At 45.8% G+C, this 18,918-nt stretch overlaps 1 protein-coding gene across 2 annotated transcripts in view; it reads left to right on the forward strand.

Moving 5' to 3' along the window:
- The window catches only part of KIF5A (kinesin family member 5A), a 61,070-nt gene that overhangs the window by 24,197 nt on the left and 17,955 nt on the right, over nt 1–18,918 (forward strand). Inside the window, exons 2-16 of one of the 2 annotated variants that reach the window (XM_035102492.3) lie at nt 278–365; nt 489–562; nt 925–1,029; nt 2,695–2,743; nt 2,932–2,987; nt 3,614–3,701; nt 6,278–6,402; nt 6,592–6,696; nt 8,848–8,996; nt 9,298–9,446; nt 11,097–11,272; nt 11,695–11,763; nt 15,324–15,530; nt 16,774–16,920; nt 17,691–17,879. In XM_035102492.3, coding sequence (XP_034958383.1) covers nt 278–365; nt 489–562; nt 925–1,029; nt 2,695–2,743; nt 2,932–2,987; nt 3,614–3,701; nt 6,278–6,402; nt 6,592–6,696; nt 8,848–8,996; nt 9,298–9,446; nt 11,097–11,272; nt 11,695–11,763; nt 15,324–15,530; nt 16,774–16,920; nt 17,691–17,879 — 1,776 coding nt within the window. Of the gene's footprint in view, nt 1–277; nt 366–488; nt 563–924; nt 1,030–2,694; nt 2,744–2,931; nt 2,988–3,613; nt 3,702–6,277; nt 6,403–6,591; nt 6,697–8,847; nt 8,997–9,297; nt 9,447–11,096; nt 11,273–11,694; nt 11,776–15,323; nt 15,531–16,773; nt 16,921–17,690; nt 17,880–18,918 lie in introns of both variants that reach the window. The other variant, XM_088662810.1, reaches the window with a different exon arrangement.

An 18,918-nucleotide genomic window follows, 5' to 3' on the forward strand; every position in this document is an offset into this window, starting at 1 on the left:
ACATTTGGAAAACAAAAGTAGGGTTGGGAGGGCGATTGTAGTAGGGGATCCTTCCATATTCAGGCCTGTGCAGATTTACTTGGGATTAAGGCACTCTGGAGTTGGGTTTGCAAGTAAGAATGCAGAAGATTTGATTGCTGTTGAGCTGGTTGAGTATGGAAACAGAATAGGTGGGCGGTGAGGTGTGTGCTGCGTGAGTTAGATGGAATGGGCATTTCCTCTAAGCCTCTGGCTGTTCCTAGGTAGCCCTTGACGTCTCTTTTCTCCCCCCTTCTAGGGCAAGCCTTATGCCTTCGATCGTGTCTTCCCACCCAACACTACCCAGGATCAGGTGTACCATGCCTGTGCCATGCAGATTGTCAAAGGTTAGTCTGGGTACAGTATCGGTAAAATGGTGGGCATTTAGTAGGAGTTGTACAAAGGGGCAGGAAGGGTGAGGCAGAAAGCCAACGGGGGAAATAAATGAGTCCTCTTTCTTTCTTTTGCAGATGTGCTGGCTGGGTACAATGGCACAATCTTTGCTTATGGGCAGACATCCTCGGGAAAGACTCACACCATGGAGGTGAGAAGGCATATAATATAATATAAGGCATGGAGAAAACTAGGTCATAGCTAGGAAGCCACTGACAAGAAGGCCCTGCCATAAGGTCAAGGAGCAAAAGTGGAATGGGGTGAGGAACCTGTGGCTCTCAAGATGGTATTGGACTTCAACCCTCATCAGTCTCAGCTGGCATGGAGTTATGGGCATTGTAGTCCTGGTGTTGCAGTACATCAACAACATCTCGAGAGACCCCAGTGGTAGGGGGGATCCTTGCCACCTTACCACCTGGAGATGGGACTGTTTATCCCCCCAAAGCTAAAGCTGAGCTCTAAAGCATTTGAGGAGATCCGTTTGGCTCATTCCTGATGTTTCTGTTCCTCCAGGGTAAGCTGCATGACCCTCAGCTCATGGGCATCATCCCTCGCATTGCCCAGGACATCTTCAACCACATCTACTCCATGGATGAGAACCTGGAATTCCACATTAAGGTCAGAGGCATACGGAATAGCAGTGGGGTATAGCTAGGGCTATGGCCAACAGGGGTGGGTGCTGGGAACAAAGGATCTGTATTTGCAATGGGTGGGATGCTCAAATGAGATGGTTGTAAAGGCACATCTTGGTCAGGGAGTCGGATCCTCTGGTTCAAGGGCTGGCAGAGGACCTCAGGTAGTTGTCAGCAGGTGAACGTAGAGGGAAAGTTCAATAATATTTCTTGGGCATCAACTACCTAGACAAAACTAGTGCAGAGGATCCAGAAGCTTCACAGGAACCATAGCTCAGTGGAAGAGCACATGGCTTCCATGAAAAAAGTCCCAAGCTTGATCCCTGGCATTTTCAGTAAAAACTAAAAATCAGATAGCAGGTATTGGGAAATATTCTCTGCCTGAGATGAGTCAGAGCAGAGAAAACTGGGCTAGGCAGGAAAATACTCTGGCCTGGGATAAGGCAACTTCCCATGTTCCCAGAGGCAGCAGTGACATGGGACAGGTGCTATGGGGTCCCAGGACAGGTGCTATGGGGCCCCCTCTGCCCTCGGCACTGTATCCGAGTCCTCCAAGTGCGCTGAAGGCGCAGCAGGGCAACGTCCTCTGCCTTCCCTACTCAACCAGAGGGGGCTCCTGCTGCCTCTCACCTTCCCTGGCTCCCCCTCGGCGAACGGGGCCCTCAGGGCATGGTGGCAGGAGCTGCCGAAGCGCCAAGGCGCACTGTGACACACGCTTCACCAGACCCTCACAGCGCGCGGTTGCGAGAGAGCCCGTGTGAGGGCTGCCAGGAGGCGGCTGGGCACCGAGGGCCATGGCCAGGCGTGAGCCTCGGAGTTGCCGCCGCTGCTGCTTCCTCGCCGCCAGGAGCCCGCACCTGTCCTGAGTGCAGCAGCAGCAGCAGAGCCAAGGAAGGCAAGCATGGCAAGGGCTCCTCCTGGGCGCCGCCCATGGCCGCTCCTCCTTGCGCTGCTCCTCCATGCGCTGCCGGGGTTGCTGTGGGGCCACCTGGAGCCTCCGTTTCCCAGCGTGGCGGGCGGGTGGGCGCAGTACGCACCGCGGCTGCCGCCTGGAGGGCCGGCGCCCTGCACCACCCAGCCTAGCCGTAGGACCAGCCCTGGGCCAGGGGGCACTGTCGCCCCCTGTTGCGACGCCTCTGCGCGTGGTGGAGGCAGCCCCAGGCCCGCGCGCCTCCGGAGAGTGGCCTGAAGCCGCTGAACAGCTGAGAGGCGTGCCTGGGGCTGCCTCCGTCGCGTCTCTCTGCGGGCGCAGCAGCGCCCCTGGTGGCCTGGCGCCCCGCGCCACTGGACCCAGGCCTAGAGACGGCCCTGCCCAGAGGGAAACATGGGGGGGGGTGCAGCAGGGGTCCTTGCGCCAAGGCTCTAGATAAGCTTAAGACGCCCCTGATGCTGGGAATTGTAGTTCTGTGAGGGGTAAGCTACAACTCCCTGGATCCTTTGGGGGAAGTCATGACTGCTCAAAAGTGGCATAAATATGCTTTCGATTAGACGTATGGTGTAGATGTGTGACCAGAGTGTATTACTTATTCACACTTTGAGCACTGTGGTTCTTAGAAAGGAATGTGTTCACAAGGATGATAACTGAGGGGAAATTGAGGACCCCCACATCTTTATGTCTCTTCTGTTTGCTTACTCTCTCTCTCCACCCCAGGTTTCCTACTTTGAAATCTACTTGGACAAAATCCGTGATCTGTTAGATGGTGAGTTATCATCAGGGATGTTGAGGGGAAATGGTATGAACAGGGCATTGCAAGCTAGGAGTAAAGGAGAAGGGCTTGATAGGAAACAGTGACTGTCAGGGGCGCTGCCCTGGTGAAGGAATGAAGTGAAATGTATGCTCCTGGATCAACTGGGCCCTCTTTGAATGATCTCCTCTCCTTGCCCATAGTGACCAAGACCAATCTTTCCGTTCACGAGGACAAGAACCGGGTGCCATTTGTGAAGGTGAGATTCCTGGGAAAGTGTCACACAGGGAGGGAGAGAGCGCTAGTGGCACTGAGTGTTGGGTCTGGCCAGTGGTTACCTCAGGGGTGCATTTTCAAGCTTTGGATGGGGAGGCAGCAAGATTTAAAGGCTTGTGCTTGGATACATCAAGGATTAAGTTACAAAAAGGCAGTGTGTTTTAAAAGCAGTTACTGTTCTGGTCATTAAAAAAAATCTCATAATAACTAGAGGTGTAGATACTTTTGTATAATTACCATGGTCTAACCATTTTGTGGGGTAGAAAAGCAGTCCCCACAATTTTCTCCCTTCCTCAGTGGAACCTTAGTGTATATCCTCAGGCCTCCTGCCCCAGCTTATGCCTTACAGGTACTGATGAACTCCAGCTCCCATCATCCCTCGCCATTGGCCGCACTGGTTTATTATCCTACAAAATGCAGAAGGGATAAGTTTAGGGAAACCTACCCTGGGGCATCTGTCTATGGCCAGAAGGCAGGGGAAGCTGGCCAGGTGGACGGTTGAGCTGCATGAGGCGTGGTGGTGGTGGCAGCCTGAATTAAAAAAGAGAGAGATGAGGTCAACATCATCATATATACTATGACAAATGCCCTTTTCTCCCCCCCCCCCAGGGCTGCACTGAACGCTTTGTCTCGAGCCCTGAAGAAATCCTGGATGTCATTGACGAGGGAAAATCTAACCGTCATGTGGCTGTTACCAGTGAGTTCTGAGAAATACAAATGGGCCGGAGGGATTATGATGGTGTGGTTGGGTGTATGGGGAGCTCTGGACTAGCTCAGTACAACCCCCCAGTGGTGTCTGCCATGGCAGGCTGGCTGCATACGGTTTGGTGCGTTGCAAGTCATTACAGGCCTGGTTTGTATCCCAGGAAACACTGGGATGGTACTCTGCTCATGCTAAGGGAAGGCCTGAATGAGGTGGGCTCAGGTTTCAAGGGGGGTGTATGAAGCAGAGAGAGCTACTCCTAATAGATTCTCACACTTTAATAAACAAAAGCCACATTCACAGCATACATTTAAGACACCATGATGCCACTTTAAACAGCCATGGCTCCCCCAAAGAATCCTGGAAGCTGGAGTTTATTAAGGCTGCTGCATGTTCTTAGGAGATCCCTATACTGTATTCCCCTCACAGAAGGGGAATTATCTATGAAGAGGAACTGAAAAATGTAGTTCTGTGAGGGGAACAGAGGTCTCCTAACAAACCTCCACACAGCAGACTGCAGCAACCAGAATTCTTTGGAGTAAGCCATGAAGGTTTGAAGTGGTATCACGATGCTTTAAATATCAAATGTGAACACAGCCAACATGTGCTTGAGCCTTGTTAAACCTTTGATAGCATCTACACTGCAAAGTTGTGGGCCCTTCCAGACATCCTTTTTATTGTGAGTTCATGATTATTTTTCCTCAGAACGGGATGATCAAATGTGACCCCTTTTTCAATACTGTTGGTGCAGGAATGGCTATTGAACCCTTTTAAATCTATGACGTGGAAATACCCTTTCTGCTCCAGTGTCTCAAACACAGGAAAATAAAATTACCAGGAATTAAATAGGACTTCTCTATTTACTTATTTATTTTTTAAAAAAAATTGAGCCTGGTCATGGAAATGAAAGATGGCAAATTTGAAATGTCTGAGATGTGGAGCCTGAGATGTAGACAGTATTGTTTATTCATTCACTTATTACACATATATCTTGCCTTTCTATATCTTGTCTTTCCTCAAAGGTGTGAACACAAGTCTCTCTCCACAATTTTTTCCTCACAACAATCCTGTGACATAGTTTAGGCTGGGAGAAACTGATTAGTCTGAGGTCACTCAGCAAGCTTTATGACAGAGTGCTGATGTGAACCTGGGTCTTCCCAGTGCTAGTCTGACACCCCAACCTCTGGGCCACATTAGCTCTCAGTCAGAAGTGATGGGTGATAGCTCAGTCAGTGGTGCATGAGACTCTTAATCTCAGGTTTGTGGGTCCGAGCCCCAAATTGGGCAAAATATCCCTGCATTTCAGGGGGTTGGACTTGATGACCCTCATGGTCCCTTCCAACTCTACAATTCTATGATTCTGTATGGAAAGGATGGAGGTTCCCACCATGGACTTTGAGGTAAAGAGGGCCAGTGAGCTAGACTGTGATTGGTAAGTAACATAGCAGGGAGCTGTGGTGGCAATGGGGCTTCTGTGTAACATCAGCGCTTTGGGAAGGTGTGTTCTGGCTTCTCTGAATTGCAGCCAAGTCTTAACAGAGACTCTAATCCAACTGTGAAGTCATAAACAACAATCTTGCTGCACCCGGCTAGAGGCAGTGTGTGGGGTTGCAGCCTCTTGCTCCCAATCATGCCTAAGCCACAAAACATGGACCTGCTATTACACAAACAGCATAGACTGTGATAACATTCTTCCTGGGCTTACGATTTCAGCTGTGAGTCTGCATGACTGAATATTCCCTTGTTTATCAAATAAACCCTTTATTTTTCTTAGAAAAATAAGACAAGCGTTCTAATATAGCCTTCTTCCTCACATTTTGTGTTTTCTGAGCACAGTAATTCCACCCTTGCCCCAGCCTTTGTGAAGTAAGAAATATTTGAGAAAAATGTTTATTGCATTTGTATCATAGCTGCCAAGTTTTCCCTTTTCTCGCGAGGAAGCCTATTCAGCATAATGGAAAATCCCTTAAAAAAAGGGATAACTTGGCAGCTAGGATTTGTATGTGTGGATTCCAGGCCACACACAATACCCCCTTTATCCAGAGAGTTAGACAAGACATGATCAGGCCATTGTTGCTCCTTCTGTGCATGCAGTGGTTCACAGCTGGAGGCAAAGTGCCTCTTAATACCAGCTGCTGAGAACTGCAAGTGAGGAGAGTGGCTGATGCACTCAGGCCCTGCTTGTGGGCTTCCCACAGGCTCTGGTTGTCTCCTGTCAGAACAGTATGCTGGGCTATGGTGAGCCTTTGGCTTGATTCATCAGGGCTCCCTCATGTTCATTTCATTCTTCTCTCTGGACAAATGGCTCTTTGAGTGATTTTTTCCTAATGCGTTGACATCTGTTTTGTCCAGAGACCACAGTGAAAAACACACAAGAGTGTGTACAAACGATTGGGTAATAACACCTCTATTCTGCCTGTGCAACTATTTAATTGAATGCCACCCTAGGCCTAGATAGGCATCGAGTTGGGGTATTTTTTTCCAGTGCAGGATATCTCTGCTCATAATTTCCCTATAGGGAACCGGCTTGGTTCTAGCGCTCCTATGTTCTCACTCTTTTGCCCCTGCAGACATGAATGAGCACAGTTCCCGCAGCCACAGCATCTTCCTCATCAACATCAAGCAGGAAAACATGGAGACTGAACAGAAACTGAGTGGGAAGCTTTACCTGGTGGATCTGGCTGGCAGTGAGAAGGTGCTGGGGTTTTTTCAAGGGGGTGTAGGTGCCAGGTGTCCCTGGCCCAGTTGTAGAGTCAGGCAAGGTCTAATTTCTCCCATAAACAGCAGATTTAGCTGTCCCATGTTGGAAATCTATATAGATCCCAGCAGTGCCTGAAATAATTATCTTCAACACAGTAATCAAGCTTCTCTTTTTTCCTGGCAGGTTAGCAAGACTGGAGCTGAGGGAGCTGTCTTGGATGAGGCCAAAAACATCAACAAGTCCCTGTCAGCGCTTGGCAATGTCATCTCTGCTCTGGCTGAGGGCACGGTGAGATCTGGCTCTTTGGGAGACAATAGCTTTGCACTATTTAGACTGGAACACCAAACACATGAAGCTGTTGTGTCTGAGCATGTTCAGTCTAGCATTAAATAGAACAAAATAGAGCAACATAAAACCAGTAATGCTCAGCAAGGCAGGGCAGCGGTGCTTACCTGACCTCCTGTTACCTGCCTCACTGTGTCGTCCTGGGAGGGACGAAGCGGTGGAGAGTTTGGTGAGGTGCAAATGCATCTGTGGAAGTACCGGACTGGCCTCACCAGTGTGTTTGCACCATGCTGACCTTGCCACCACCTCTCCCTACCAGCACCTCGTAGACCACTGCTGCATACATCCTGTAAGCTCTCCACAAGAGACTTGTATATTCTACAGGCTGTTATTAGAGCTCTGAGAGTTTCCCACAGAAACAAACAAAACCTATCCTGTGCATTTTCAGAGGTAAGTGTGTAAATGGGGAGGCAAATTAGTTGTATTCAGGCACAGGAAAAGAACAGTGGGCAGTCTCCTTAACTACGGTACAACCCAGCTTTCAGATGTCCACTTAGACCAGGATAAACCCTGTTGCAGACTTGTGTTGGGAGCTCTGTCAGAGAGCTGTATATCACCTGGTAAATAAATAAATAAATAAAGTCACCAACATCTGTACAAAGCCTAAATTTAGTAGTCAAGGTTCAACAGACAAAGCAGCAAACTCGTTAAGATCCAGAATCAACAAGGTCATTAAATCTCTGAAATGTTATCTGAAAGGTAATTGGAAACATAACCAATATACAAGTTACATATTATCTTGAATTGTCTCTCAGCAGCAAAAATATTGGTACCATGATATTTGAAGAGAGCACATATGCCTTCCATTAGCTGGAAAACAGCAAGAATGTGATAATTAACTGGTTATGCAAGGTTTCGAGAGGGAATGTTCTCCACCATGTATTCATGGCAAAGGCAGCAGGTGCTTGTGAGATTTAGGGTATAGAGGGTATTGTAGTTAAGGAGTGTTCATGTTCACTGTCCTAATCAGCCATACCTTCCATCAGAATACACCATGCCATTCCTCCCCCCCAACCCATTTTTCCACATGCACCCACCCACACCCAACAGTCATTGAGCATTCTATGGCCACTGAGTACATCATTGGACTATTTGTGGGGAGTTCCCCCTTAGCATATCTTTTCTATATATATATATATAAAATTCTGCCAACCTTTAGTTCTCCCAAACCTCTTGATTCCTCTGCCTTGTGTATAGATTGTGCCATTTGGCTATATGGACTGGCACTTTGAGATCACTATGAATATACAGTGGTACCTCGGGTTACAAACGCTTCAGGTTACAAACTCCACGAACCCAGAAATAGTACCTCAGGTTAAGAACTTTGCTTCAGGATGAGAACAGAAATCACGCGGTAGTGGCGTGGTGGCAGCAGGAGAACCCATTAGCTAAAGCGGTGCCTCAGGTTAAGAACAGTTTCAGGTTAAGAACGGACCTCCGGGACGAATTAAGTTCTTAACCAGAGGTACCACTGTACAATCCTAGAATTGTAGAGTTGGAAGGAACCCAAGGGTCATTTAGTCCAATCTCATGCACTGTAGGAATCTCAACTAAGCATCCATGACAGATGGACATCTTTTTGCTTAAATACCTCCATTGAACAATGATTACTGGTCAACAACTATAATGAGCTAGCAGCTTCATACCTGATGTTGTTTGGGTATCCTAAGACACCAAAAAGAAAATTGCCATTTTGAAACCAATCAGTACAGTTTTGCATCTTGATTTAAAATGGTTCCCAATTGTATACAAACATAGATGAAAACCTGCTGTTTTATCTCAGGAACCATCATGCAAACTTTGGGTTACAATATCTTAAAAGGTTTATTCAAATGCATATTGAATAAACAAAAAAGCAACTTTCCAAAAGATATAACTACCATATTGGCCCAAAATATCTCTTTTGGTAGAGAAATATCCAAAATTTTATGGATAAATTTATATTCAGTAGTCAATAGATTCTAAAATGACTTTGTAAAATGAATGTTCCTTTCCCTTCTAAGAGGGTGCCGTGGAGTGTTTTGGGAGTCTGGTGGCCAGTTTTGCCAGTGCATGAATAAGTCAAATGTGCCTGCTTCATATTGTCTTATGCAGAAGAGCTATGTGCCCTACCGGGACAGCAAGATGACTCGCATCCTCCAGGATTCCCTTGGTGGAAACTGCCGCACCACCATGTTCATCTGCTGCTCACCTTCCAGCTACAATGATGCCGAGACCAAATCGACACTCATGTTTGGACAGAGGTAACTACCCAGCCGCATCCTACTCCTTTCATTGAGTTCTGCTGCAGGGAAAGACAAAAAATGAATGTTGCTGAAAAAGTTGCAAGTCTTTGAAACTCACACAGTTTTTCTTCAGGCACAGGAAATTTAAGAGCAAAAGATTGGGGGAAAGTAGATTTTTACATGCCAAGGCAAAATTCCTAATCACTTGGAATCACTTGGTATGCACTACAGCTGGAAATTTATCTAACAATAATTCCTTCTCTGCAGGGAGCAAATACCTGTGAAGGGTATTTGGCATCCCTAACACAATTATCTGCAGGGCCAAGACAATCAAGAATACAGCATCGGTAAATCTGGAACTGACAGCTGAGCAGTGGAAGAAGAAGTTTGAGAAAGAGAAGGAGAAGAACAAGGTCCTAAAGGAGACAATTGCCAAGCTGGAGGCTGAGCTGGGGCGCTGGCGCAATGGTGAGCAGGAAATCTGTAGGCTGTGTTTGGATTGCAGTTCAATCTACTTCTGTTGCATCTTTTTAAAAAGGCATGGGACTTTCTTTTTAAAAAAATAATGCTTTTTATTAGTTTTCTTACATTTTACAAATTGTTCCATTTCTTACTAACAAATAACAGGCAAACAAAAAATTAAAGAAAATAGGAAAATAATAAAAAAGGAAGAACATACATATGTCCTTAAATCCATCAATTCTTAAAAGAAAACTTATGCCACCATATTCTTAATTTCCAATTACATAGCTTTCCCAATAGACTTCAGTCTTCCTCAATGAGGGTCTGTCTTATCTTTTTGTTAACCTGCTTCTTTGGTCATTTCCCCATTTCCTCTGTTATCTATATACTAATAATTTGTGAAATTTAATCAAAGCCAGGTTTTGAATTAATTCACTTCTTAATATTTCACCTCCCACTCTAAAAGAAGCTTGTACATTCTGGATATTACTCTTTTCCTATTTTGTATTAATTCTTTATCTAATTTTGATTCTTCTGTTGCAAAACCATTTTTCCTGTCTGTCTTTAAAACCTCATTTAATTGGTAATATTGTAGCCAGTCTGTTAGTGATGTCTGATTTTTTCAATTTTTTTCACTTACAATTGATTATCTTCTTCTTCTAATACCAGTAGGTCTTTGTATGTGGCCCAGTTTGTTTCCATATTTTTCTTTTCACTGCAATGGCCTCCAAAGGGAATAGCCACCAGGGAGTTTTTTTGGTTCCAATAAATATTTATACTTCTCCCATAACTTATATAGTGACTTCCTTATGATATGATTCAGGAAGCCTCTATGAATTTTAACTTTTTCATATCCCAGGTAGGCATGCCACCCAAAGCGATTATCGAAACCTTCCAAATCTAGTAAATCTGAGTTCTGCAATGTCGTCCATTATTTTAGCCAACATAAGCAAGCCGATTCATAATAAAGTTTCATGTCTTTATCCACATCTACCCCATGTATTTGGAGTGGGAGGTGTCCTCTGGCACAACTGGGCTTGTTCTTGTTGAAAGTTTCCTCTTTGGGAAACTACCCCACCTTCTTTTAAAATGATACAATAAAAATTGCACATCCTCCCATCATAGCAGCCATCACACAGATCAAAATAGTGGTGGTGGAGAAACACTTGTAGCAAGAATTATGACCACGTCTGCATCTGGGGACAGCCACGGCCGATCTTTGCTCCCAGCAACCTAATATCAGTTTGTTTCAAAACATAGTACAACATTCCAAACAAGCAATTTGTTACAGCACTACTAGCATTATAACATTTTAGATTCACTGTAAAATAGGTGATATTGATTACTGGAACACATATCAGTTGATATTGTTTAAGTTGAAATAAACAAACTAGAGTCATATATGATAGCACTTTTCAGATCAGTTACGTATTAATACAAAATATAACCACCTTCCAATTCTTCAAAGTGCCAAAGGCAGAAAATAGCAAACAGACTGAGTAGAATAGGAGTGGCCAATGTTGTGGGGTGGCACTGCGGAGCTGCCTTCATGACAGCATCAAAATAAGGTGCTGCTGCTTATTTAAATCATGTGGGGATGGGACACAGTGGTTTTTAAAAATTATTTTAATTCCTTTTTTAAAATAATCCTCCCAGGTGAGAATGTCCCAGAAACAGAGCAGCTGAGTGATGACGAGAAGGCCGTGCCTGATACCTGTGATGAGATGCCAATGAATGATAACAACTCCTCCATTGTCATCCGAATCTCAGATGAGGAGCGGCACAAGTATGAGGAGGAAATCCGCAAACTCTACAAGCAACTTGATGACAAGGTCTGAGGCCTCCCCTCCTTCCTTTATGCCAGGCATGTCCAACAGGTCTACTGGTCGATCGCAGGGGCATTCCAGGTTGATTGTGGGATCAAAGAGATCTCCATGGTGCTCCTGATCGATCCCTAAAAAAAGCTCAACAACACTGAGCAACCCTCCCCCCAAAAAGCTCAACAACTCTTGGCAATGGAAATGGGTAGATCACTGCCAGTATTTTTATAGTGGGAGTAGATGGCAGTCTCTTGGGAGTTAGGTGTGCCTGCTTTATGCTGTTCAGCCTCCCCTGCCCCTCAGGTTGCTTGGATGCTTGAAATCCTATCCTCACCTCAGACCCTGAACCTTTCTCTCCACACCTGATATCTTGTGTCTGTGGCAGAGCACGTGGTGGCTACCACCACTGAAATGTTTGTTTCCTCTCCATCCAGGATGATGAAATCAATCAGCAGAGCCAACTGATGGAGAAGCTCAAGCAGCAGATGCTGGACCAAGAGGAGGTGAGCAGTGCTGTACGTGTTTGTTTACAAGAGTTTGCTTATATGTTGACATGTATGGGCACGCATGCTGGTATGAACTTTGTCTCTCTCATTGCTATGTTCTTTCTACTGAGTAGATCACCTTTATACTTGCATGCTACATTCATATCTGACCTTTTCTTCTAGGAATGTATGGTACCCCTTTCTATTCAGTCCAATATTCAGTTCTATTCTATTCAGTCCAATATGCTAACCACTACTCCTTCATGGATCACTGCCTTGTCATGGTGAAGGGGCTTGAATAACTCAGAGAAGCTATGAGCTATGCCATGCAGGGCCACCCAAGATGGACAGGTCATAGCTGAGAGTTTAGACTAAATGTGATCCACCTGGAGAAGGAACTGGCAAACCACTCCAATATTTTGCCAAGAAAACTCCATGGACAGAGACAACAGGCATATAAAAGTTATGACGCTGGAAGATGAGCCCCTCAGGTCAGAAGGCGTCCAACATGCTACTGAGGAAGAGTGGAGGACAAGTACAAGTAGATTCAGAGCTGATGAAGCGGCTGGGCCAAAGCCGAAAGGACGCTCAGTTGCGGATATGCCTGGAAGCGAAAGGAAAGTCCGATGCTGTAAAGAAAAATATTGCATAGGAACCTGGAATGTAAGAACCATGAATAGAGGTAAGCTGGATGTGGTCAAAAATAAGATGACAAGAATAAATATCGACATCCTGGGCATCAGTGAACTAAAATGGAAGGGAATGGGCAAATTCAGTTCGGATGACCATCATATCTACTACTGTGGGCAAGAATCCCATAGAAGAAATGGAGTGGCCCTCATAGTCAACAAAAGAGTGGTGAAAGCTGTACTGGGATGCAATCTCAAAAATGATAGAATGATCTTGATACGAATCCATCCCAATGAAAAGGAAATCCAAGAAAGCAAAGTGGCTGTTCAGTGACGCCTTACAAATAGTGGGGGAGAGAAGGCAAGCAAAATGTGAGAGAGATAGTGAAAGATACAGGAAATTGAATGCAGATTTCCAAAAATAGCAAGGAGAGACAAGAGGGCCTTCTTAAATGAGCAATGCTAAGAAATAGAGGATAACAACAGAATGGGAAAAACCAGAGATTTGTTCAAAAAAATTGGAGATATGAAAGGAACATTTCATACAAAGATTACCATAATAAAGGACCAAAGTGGAAAGGACCTAACAGAAGCAGAAGACATCAATAAGAGGTGGCAAGAATTATACCAGAAAGATATGGAGGTCTCGTACACCCCAGGTAGTGTGGTTGCTGACCTTGAGCCAGACATCCTGGAGAGTGAAGTCAAATGGGCCTTAGAAAGCACTGCTAATAACAAGGCCAGTGGAAGTGATGATATTCCAGCTGAACTATTTAAAATTTTAAAAGATGATGCAGTCAAGGTGCTACACTCAATATGCCAGCAAGTTTGGAAAACTCAGCAGTGGCCAGAGGATTGGAGAAGATCAGTCTACATCCCAATCCCAAAGAAGGGCAGTACCAAAGAATGCTCCAACTACCGCACAATTGTGCTCATTTCACACGCTAGCAAGGTTATGCTTTAAATTCTACAAGGCAGGCTTAAGCAGTATGTGGACCAAGAACTCCCAGAAGTGCAAGCTGGATTTCGAAGGGGCAGAGGAACCAGAGACCAAATAGCAAACATGCGCTGGATTATGGAGAAAGCTAGAGAGTTCCAGAAAAACATCTATTTCTTCTGCTTCATTGACTATGCAAAAGCCTTTGACTGTGTTGACCACAGCAAACTATGGCAAGTTCTTAAAGAAATGGGAGTGTCTGATCATCTCATCTGTCTCCTGAGAAATCTCTTTGTGGGACAAGAAGGAACAGTTAGAACTGGATATGGAATAACTGATTGATTCAAAATTGGGAAAGGAGTATGACAAGGCTGTATATCAGGGGTCAGCAACCTTTTTCAGCCATGGGCCGGTCCACTGTCCCTTAGACCATGTGGTGGGCCAGACTATTTTGGGGAGGGGGAGGGGGAATGAACGAATTCCTATGCCCCACAAATAACACAGATATGCATTTAAAATAAAAGCACACATTCTACTCATGTAAAAACACACTGATTCCCAGACAATCCGTGGGCTGGATTGAGAAGGCAATTGGGCCGCATTCGGCCCACGTGCCTTAGGTTGCTTACCCCTGCTGTATATTGTCTTCCTGCTTATAACTTAGATGCAGAATTCATCATGCGAAAGGCTGGACTGGATGAATCCCAAACCGGAATTAAGATTGCTGGAAGAAATATCAACAACCTCAGATATGCTGATGACACAACCTTGATGGCAGAAAATGAGGAGGAATTAAAGAACCTTTTAATGAGGGTGAAAGAGGAGAGCGCAAAATATGGTCTGAAGCTCAACATCAAAAAAACTAAGATCTTGGCCACTGGTCCCATCACCTCCTGGCAAATAGAAGGGGGAAGTGAGAGATTTTACTTTCCTGGGCTCCTTGATCACTGCAGATGGTGACAGCAGTCACGAAATTAAAAGACGCCTGCTTCTTGGGAGGAAAGCAATGACAAACCTAGACAGCATCTTAAAAAGCAGAGACATCCCTTGTCAGCAAAGGTCTGTATAGTTAAAGATATGGTTTTCCCAGTAGTGATATATGGAAGTGAGAGCTGGACCATAAAGAAGGCTGATCGCCGAAGAATTGATGCTTTTGAATTATGGTGCTGGAGGAGACTCTTGAGAGTCCCATGGACTGCAAGAAGATCAAACCTATCCATTCTGAAGGAAATCAGCCCTGAGTGCTCACTGGAGGGACAGATCGTGAAGCTGAGGCTCCAATACTTTAGCCACCTCATGAGAAGAGAAGACTCCCTGGAAAAGACCCTGATGTTGGGAAAGATGGAGGGCACAAGGAGAAGGGGACGACAGAGGACGAGATGGTTTGACTGTGTACTCGAAGCCACCAACATGAGTGACCAAACTGTGGGAAGCAGTGGAAGACAGGAGTGCCTGGCGTGCTCTGGTCCATGGGGTCATGAAGAGTCGGACACGACTAAACGACTAAACAACAACCCCATTCCAGCTTGCATACATTTTCTCTCTCTTACTCTTCGGGCTCATCCACACTTACCATTGCTCCACATTTCTAGGCACTTCTCTGAGCACTCTTTTTTTTTTTTTGCCCTGGAGCTTTCTCCTCAAATACTCACTCTTTACCACTGAATCAGAGCAAATGACAATCCATGGAAAACCTGCATTCCCCTTTGTCCAAATTCAGAATTAAAGAGCGGATTTTCCTGGGGAAAGTGGCATGGCAAAACAAAAAAGCACTTGGACACAGATTGGGAAAGAGCAGAACTGTTTGTAGAAAGCATGGGGCAAATGCTAAGTGTGGACCAGCCCTCTCTCTCGACACTCCTCTATCTCACACTGTTCAGACTCCTGTCTATCCCACATCATCACTATTTGGCCCTCCTGTTCAGTCTGTCTTGCTTCTTTCTTGACTGCCCTTGACATCTTTTAACCTACTGGGTCCTTACTTATCCCATTCTCTGCCTCTTCCCCACCAGCTGCTAATGTCAACTCGTGGGGACAATGAAAAGGTGCAGCGTGAGCTAAGCCACTTGCAGTCAGAGAACGACTCAGCCAAGGAGGAGGTAAAGGAGGTGCTGCAAGCTCTGGAAGAGCTGGCTGTCAACTACGACCAGAAATCCCAGGAGGTCGAAGAGAAAAACCAGCAGAATCAGCTGCTGGTGGATGAGCTGTCCCAAAAGGTGGTAAGTGCTGGGGTGCCAGGTCCTTCCTTGGGGTTAGTAAACCTTGAGATCCATTGGTAGAGGAGGATCAGGACCACATTGAATCTTGGTGGAGTCCTCAAGAGTATAGGGGGTGTGTGTGCGTGTGCATATACTCTGCAATTCTGCAAAAGCATAGGAAAAGTACACAGTGCAGAACTCGGTGCAGAATTCACCTTCCTGAAAATTTCAGCTTTCATTTTAAAATAAGAATCAAGTATCTACCCCTTATGGCTGCAAAAATATTATTGAAAGCATCTGACCAATGTCTGCTAAAATCTCTGGAGCCTGAAGAGCACTTAAATAAAATTTCCTGTTGTTGGGGCACAGATTCAGTCCTCCACATAGCACCTTCCTCCTCAGCATAACTAGTACTAGCAGTATAAATCACTCAAATCAGTAATAAAGAAAAACTATTAAGAGTATGAGGTTGATTTACATAATTTATACAGATTGCAGAATTCATTTATTCTTGGTGCAGAATGCTAATCTTTCTTCTTCTTTTGAGTGTGGAACGCACTCAGTCCTGCCTTTGAGTGATTTTAAACTCACAACAGTCTTTCAGCGAGGCAGAACTAGAGCAGAGGAAAGCCCCCATTCACCCTTAGTCTTCTGATTGCTGAGACCCTCCAGTTTAGATCCACTTTCAGTCCATTGCTTTGAGCCAAGTGCTCCTTGCAAGTGCTCCTTTGAAGGCTTTGTCCAGTGGTGGACTTTGGGTTCTCGAATTTCAGTGGCGTCCTGTGAGACGCTAAAATTCGGTGCTCCTCCACCTCTCACACACTGTTCTACAGCATTGTTTTGGTGCCCCCTCCAGCGCAACACCCAGTGCGACTGCACCTGTCACACTACACTAAACCTGCCTCTGTTTGTCCTGCAACATGTGAATCAAGAGTTCAGTAGAAAATGTTGACCTAAACTTTCAGGAATGGATTGTACTAACATTGTGATATGGCATTTACTTCCCTCCGAGGCTTGTGTTTGCAGAATCTGGTCCACTTCAAATGATAGAGCTGGGAGGGAAGCTTTAACCCAGCCTTTGCCAACCTGGTGTCCTCCAGTTGTTCTGGACTACAACTCACATTGCCCTCACCATCCCATCAGACTGTGCTGGCTGGGGCTGATGGGAGTTGTAGCCTAACCCTTTATCCTGCCAAAAGAGAGGAGTCTGCAAGTCAGAAGTCCAGTTTTCTTGGGTTGGTTGAACCATCTTGTCACCTTGCAGGCCACCATGCTGTCCTTGGAATCAGAATTGCAGCGGCTGCAGGAGTTCAGCGCGCATCAGCGCAAGCGCATTGCCGAGGTTCTCAATGGCCTCATGAAGGATCTGAGCGAGTTCAGTGTCATCGTGGGCAATGGTGAGATCAAGCTGGTAAGAAAGAGGGGGACACTTGGGAAGAACAGGAAACACCTGGTGAGAATATATAGTAATGTATGTATTATGGACCTGCAAGAGATTCCTAGCTTCTGTATTGGCCCTTCCCAATTTTACTTTTATTACAGAAAATAGCAACACAAGGGTAACTGGAGTTGATGGTGGTACCTCTGGGCAGGCTGTTACTATAATAGTGTGTTAAGTTGTGAGGTGGGTTTGCTACATACCAGGTCTGAAAAGAAAACCATTGGAATCCAAGTGTTGTATCAAGTACTAGCCTTAGAGTAAAACTCACTTAAATTAATAGACATGGCTAACTTAGGTCCATTAATTTCAATAGTTCTCCTCTGAGTTAAACCATTCCCAGTCCAAAATGAGGGAATGAAGGGTGGCAAATCCATATTAAATAGCTAATGTGGAAGCAACCAGTTTGAATGGCTCTGCTTGCAAGGGTCATGTGGTTGAACTGGGTGCCCCAGACAGTGGCTGCTTCAGGGTGTTGCAGGGTGGTTTTCAGCCATATCCCATAAAATTTAGGGTTTTAATTAAACTGGTTTTGGTGCTCTTGTCCATCAACTTTTTGTGCTAAGGAAAATGATAGGAAAATGCCCTGGAAATCATGGGATAACAATTGCTTGAAGTGATGATTTATACCCTATGGGCAGACATTTTGAAAAAGAGTCAGGATGAATGCTCAGCAAAGAGATCTGGCTGGAAGAGGCTGGTCAGTGTGTTCATACCCCACTCTCCCTCACCCCCATTCTTAGCCAGTCGAGATCAGTGGTGCCATTGAGGAGGAATTCACCGTTGCCCGGCTCTACATCAGCAAGATCAAATCGGAGGTGAAGTCTGTTGTGAAGCGCTGCCGGCAACTGGAGGGACTGCAAGTTGAGTGTCACCGCAAGATGGAGGTGACAGGGCGAGAACTATCTTCCTGCCAGCTCCTCATCTCTCAGGTCAGACCTGACAGTCGTGGGGAAGTGGGGTTTTGAGAATGTGGAACCAGTTAAGGAACCTTTTTTGGCTTGGCAGGCCAGACCTTCATTTCCCTGCCCCAACTTTGACAGGTTGGTGATCCCGCCCACCATTCAAAGCTGACCTGTGCAAGGAGATCGTGATCAAGGAGGACTGATCTGCTTCCTGAAGGGTGCATCAAGAGTGCAAATCCAAACCAAGCAGGATTGAACTCCTCATGCATCTGCAGATGTATGAGGAGTTAAATCCTGTTTCCTGCTACGTGAGCAGCCAACCAGCCATGTCTCTACCTGCTATACACCTGACAACAGGTGTGGGGCAGCTGGATGTGGTTTGGAGAAAATGGCCTCACAAGCCGAATGGGCCAGATCTGGCCTGCGGACTGAAGATTCCACAGCCCTGAGGTAGAAAGATTGTGGGAAGGCCCTCAGTGTTTCCCAATACTAAAAAACAAAAACATCAGGAAGTATAGGCACTGATTGCCCTTACCTTGACCCAGGGAGACGGGCTGGGCTTTGCTTTGATCCAGGGCAAATGGGGGCAGCTAGGGTAGTGCATCTTTCTCTTCTTCAAGAGCAGCGGTGGGGCTCCTGTGGTCCTCCAAGTGCTGCTGGACTCCCAACTCCAGCCATCCCCAGCCAACGTGGTTAGCAGTCAGGAATGATGGGAGTCTTAATCACTTGAGGGCCCACACAAGTTCCCCCTTGCGTGTTCTAGATCCTTATAAGCCAGAGTGCAAAAGGAAAGTAAATCTGACCAAAAAGATATCTGACTTAACAGGCTTCCTCTTTCCTACAACTCTTAGTGGGAGCAGGGAGGAGATCACTTCTAAGGTGGTTCCATCCCATCTGCTCAGGTGACTTCCATCTGTTTCTAGCAGCTTTTGTGGTCTTGGATGAGTTCGTTTCCAATTCAGAGAAAGCATTTCCAGCAGGGTTGGGTCCGTTAGCTTACCTCTCAGCTGAAAGGGATACATTTGGTTGCATTCCACACAACTAATGTTTGGGGAGGCTGACTTTG

The sequence above is a fragment of the Zootoca vivipara genome, chromosome 2 (assembly GCF_965207765.1).
Source record: "Zootoca vivipara chromosome 2, rZooViv2.hap1.1, whole genome shotgun sequence".
In the NCBI taxonomy this organism is placed as follows: domain Eukaryota; kingdom Metazoa; phylum Chordata; class Lepidosauria; order Squamata; family Lacertidae; genus Zootoca; species Zootoca vivipara.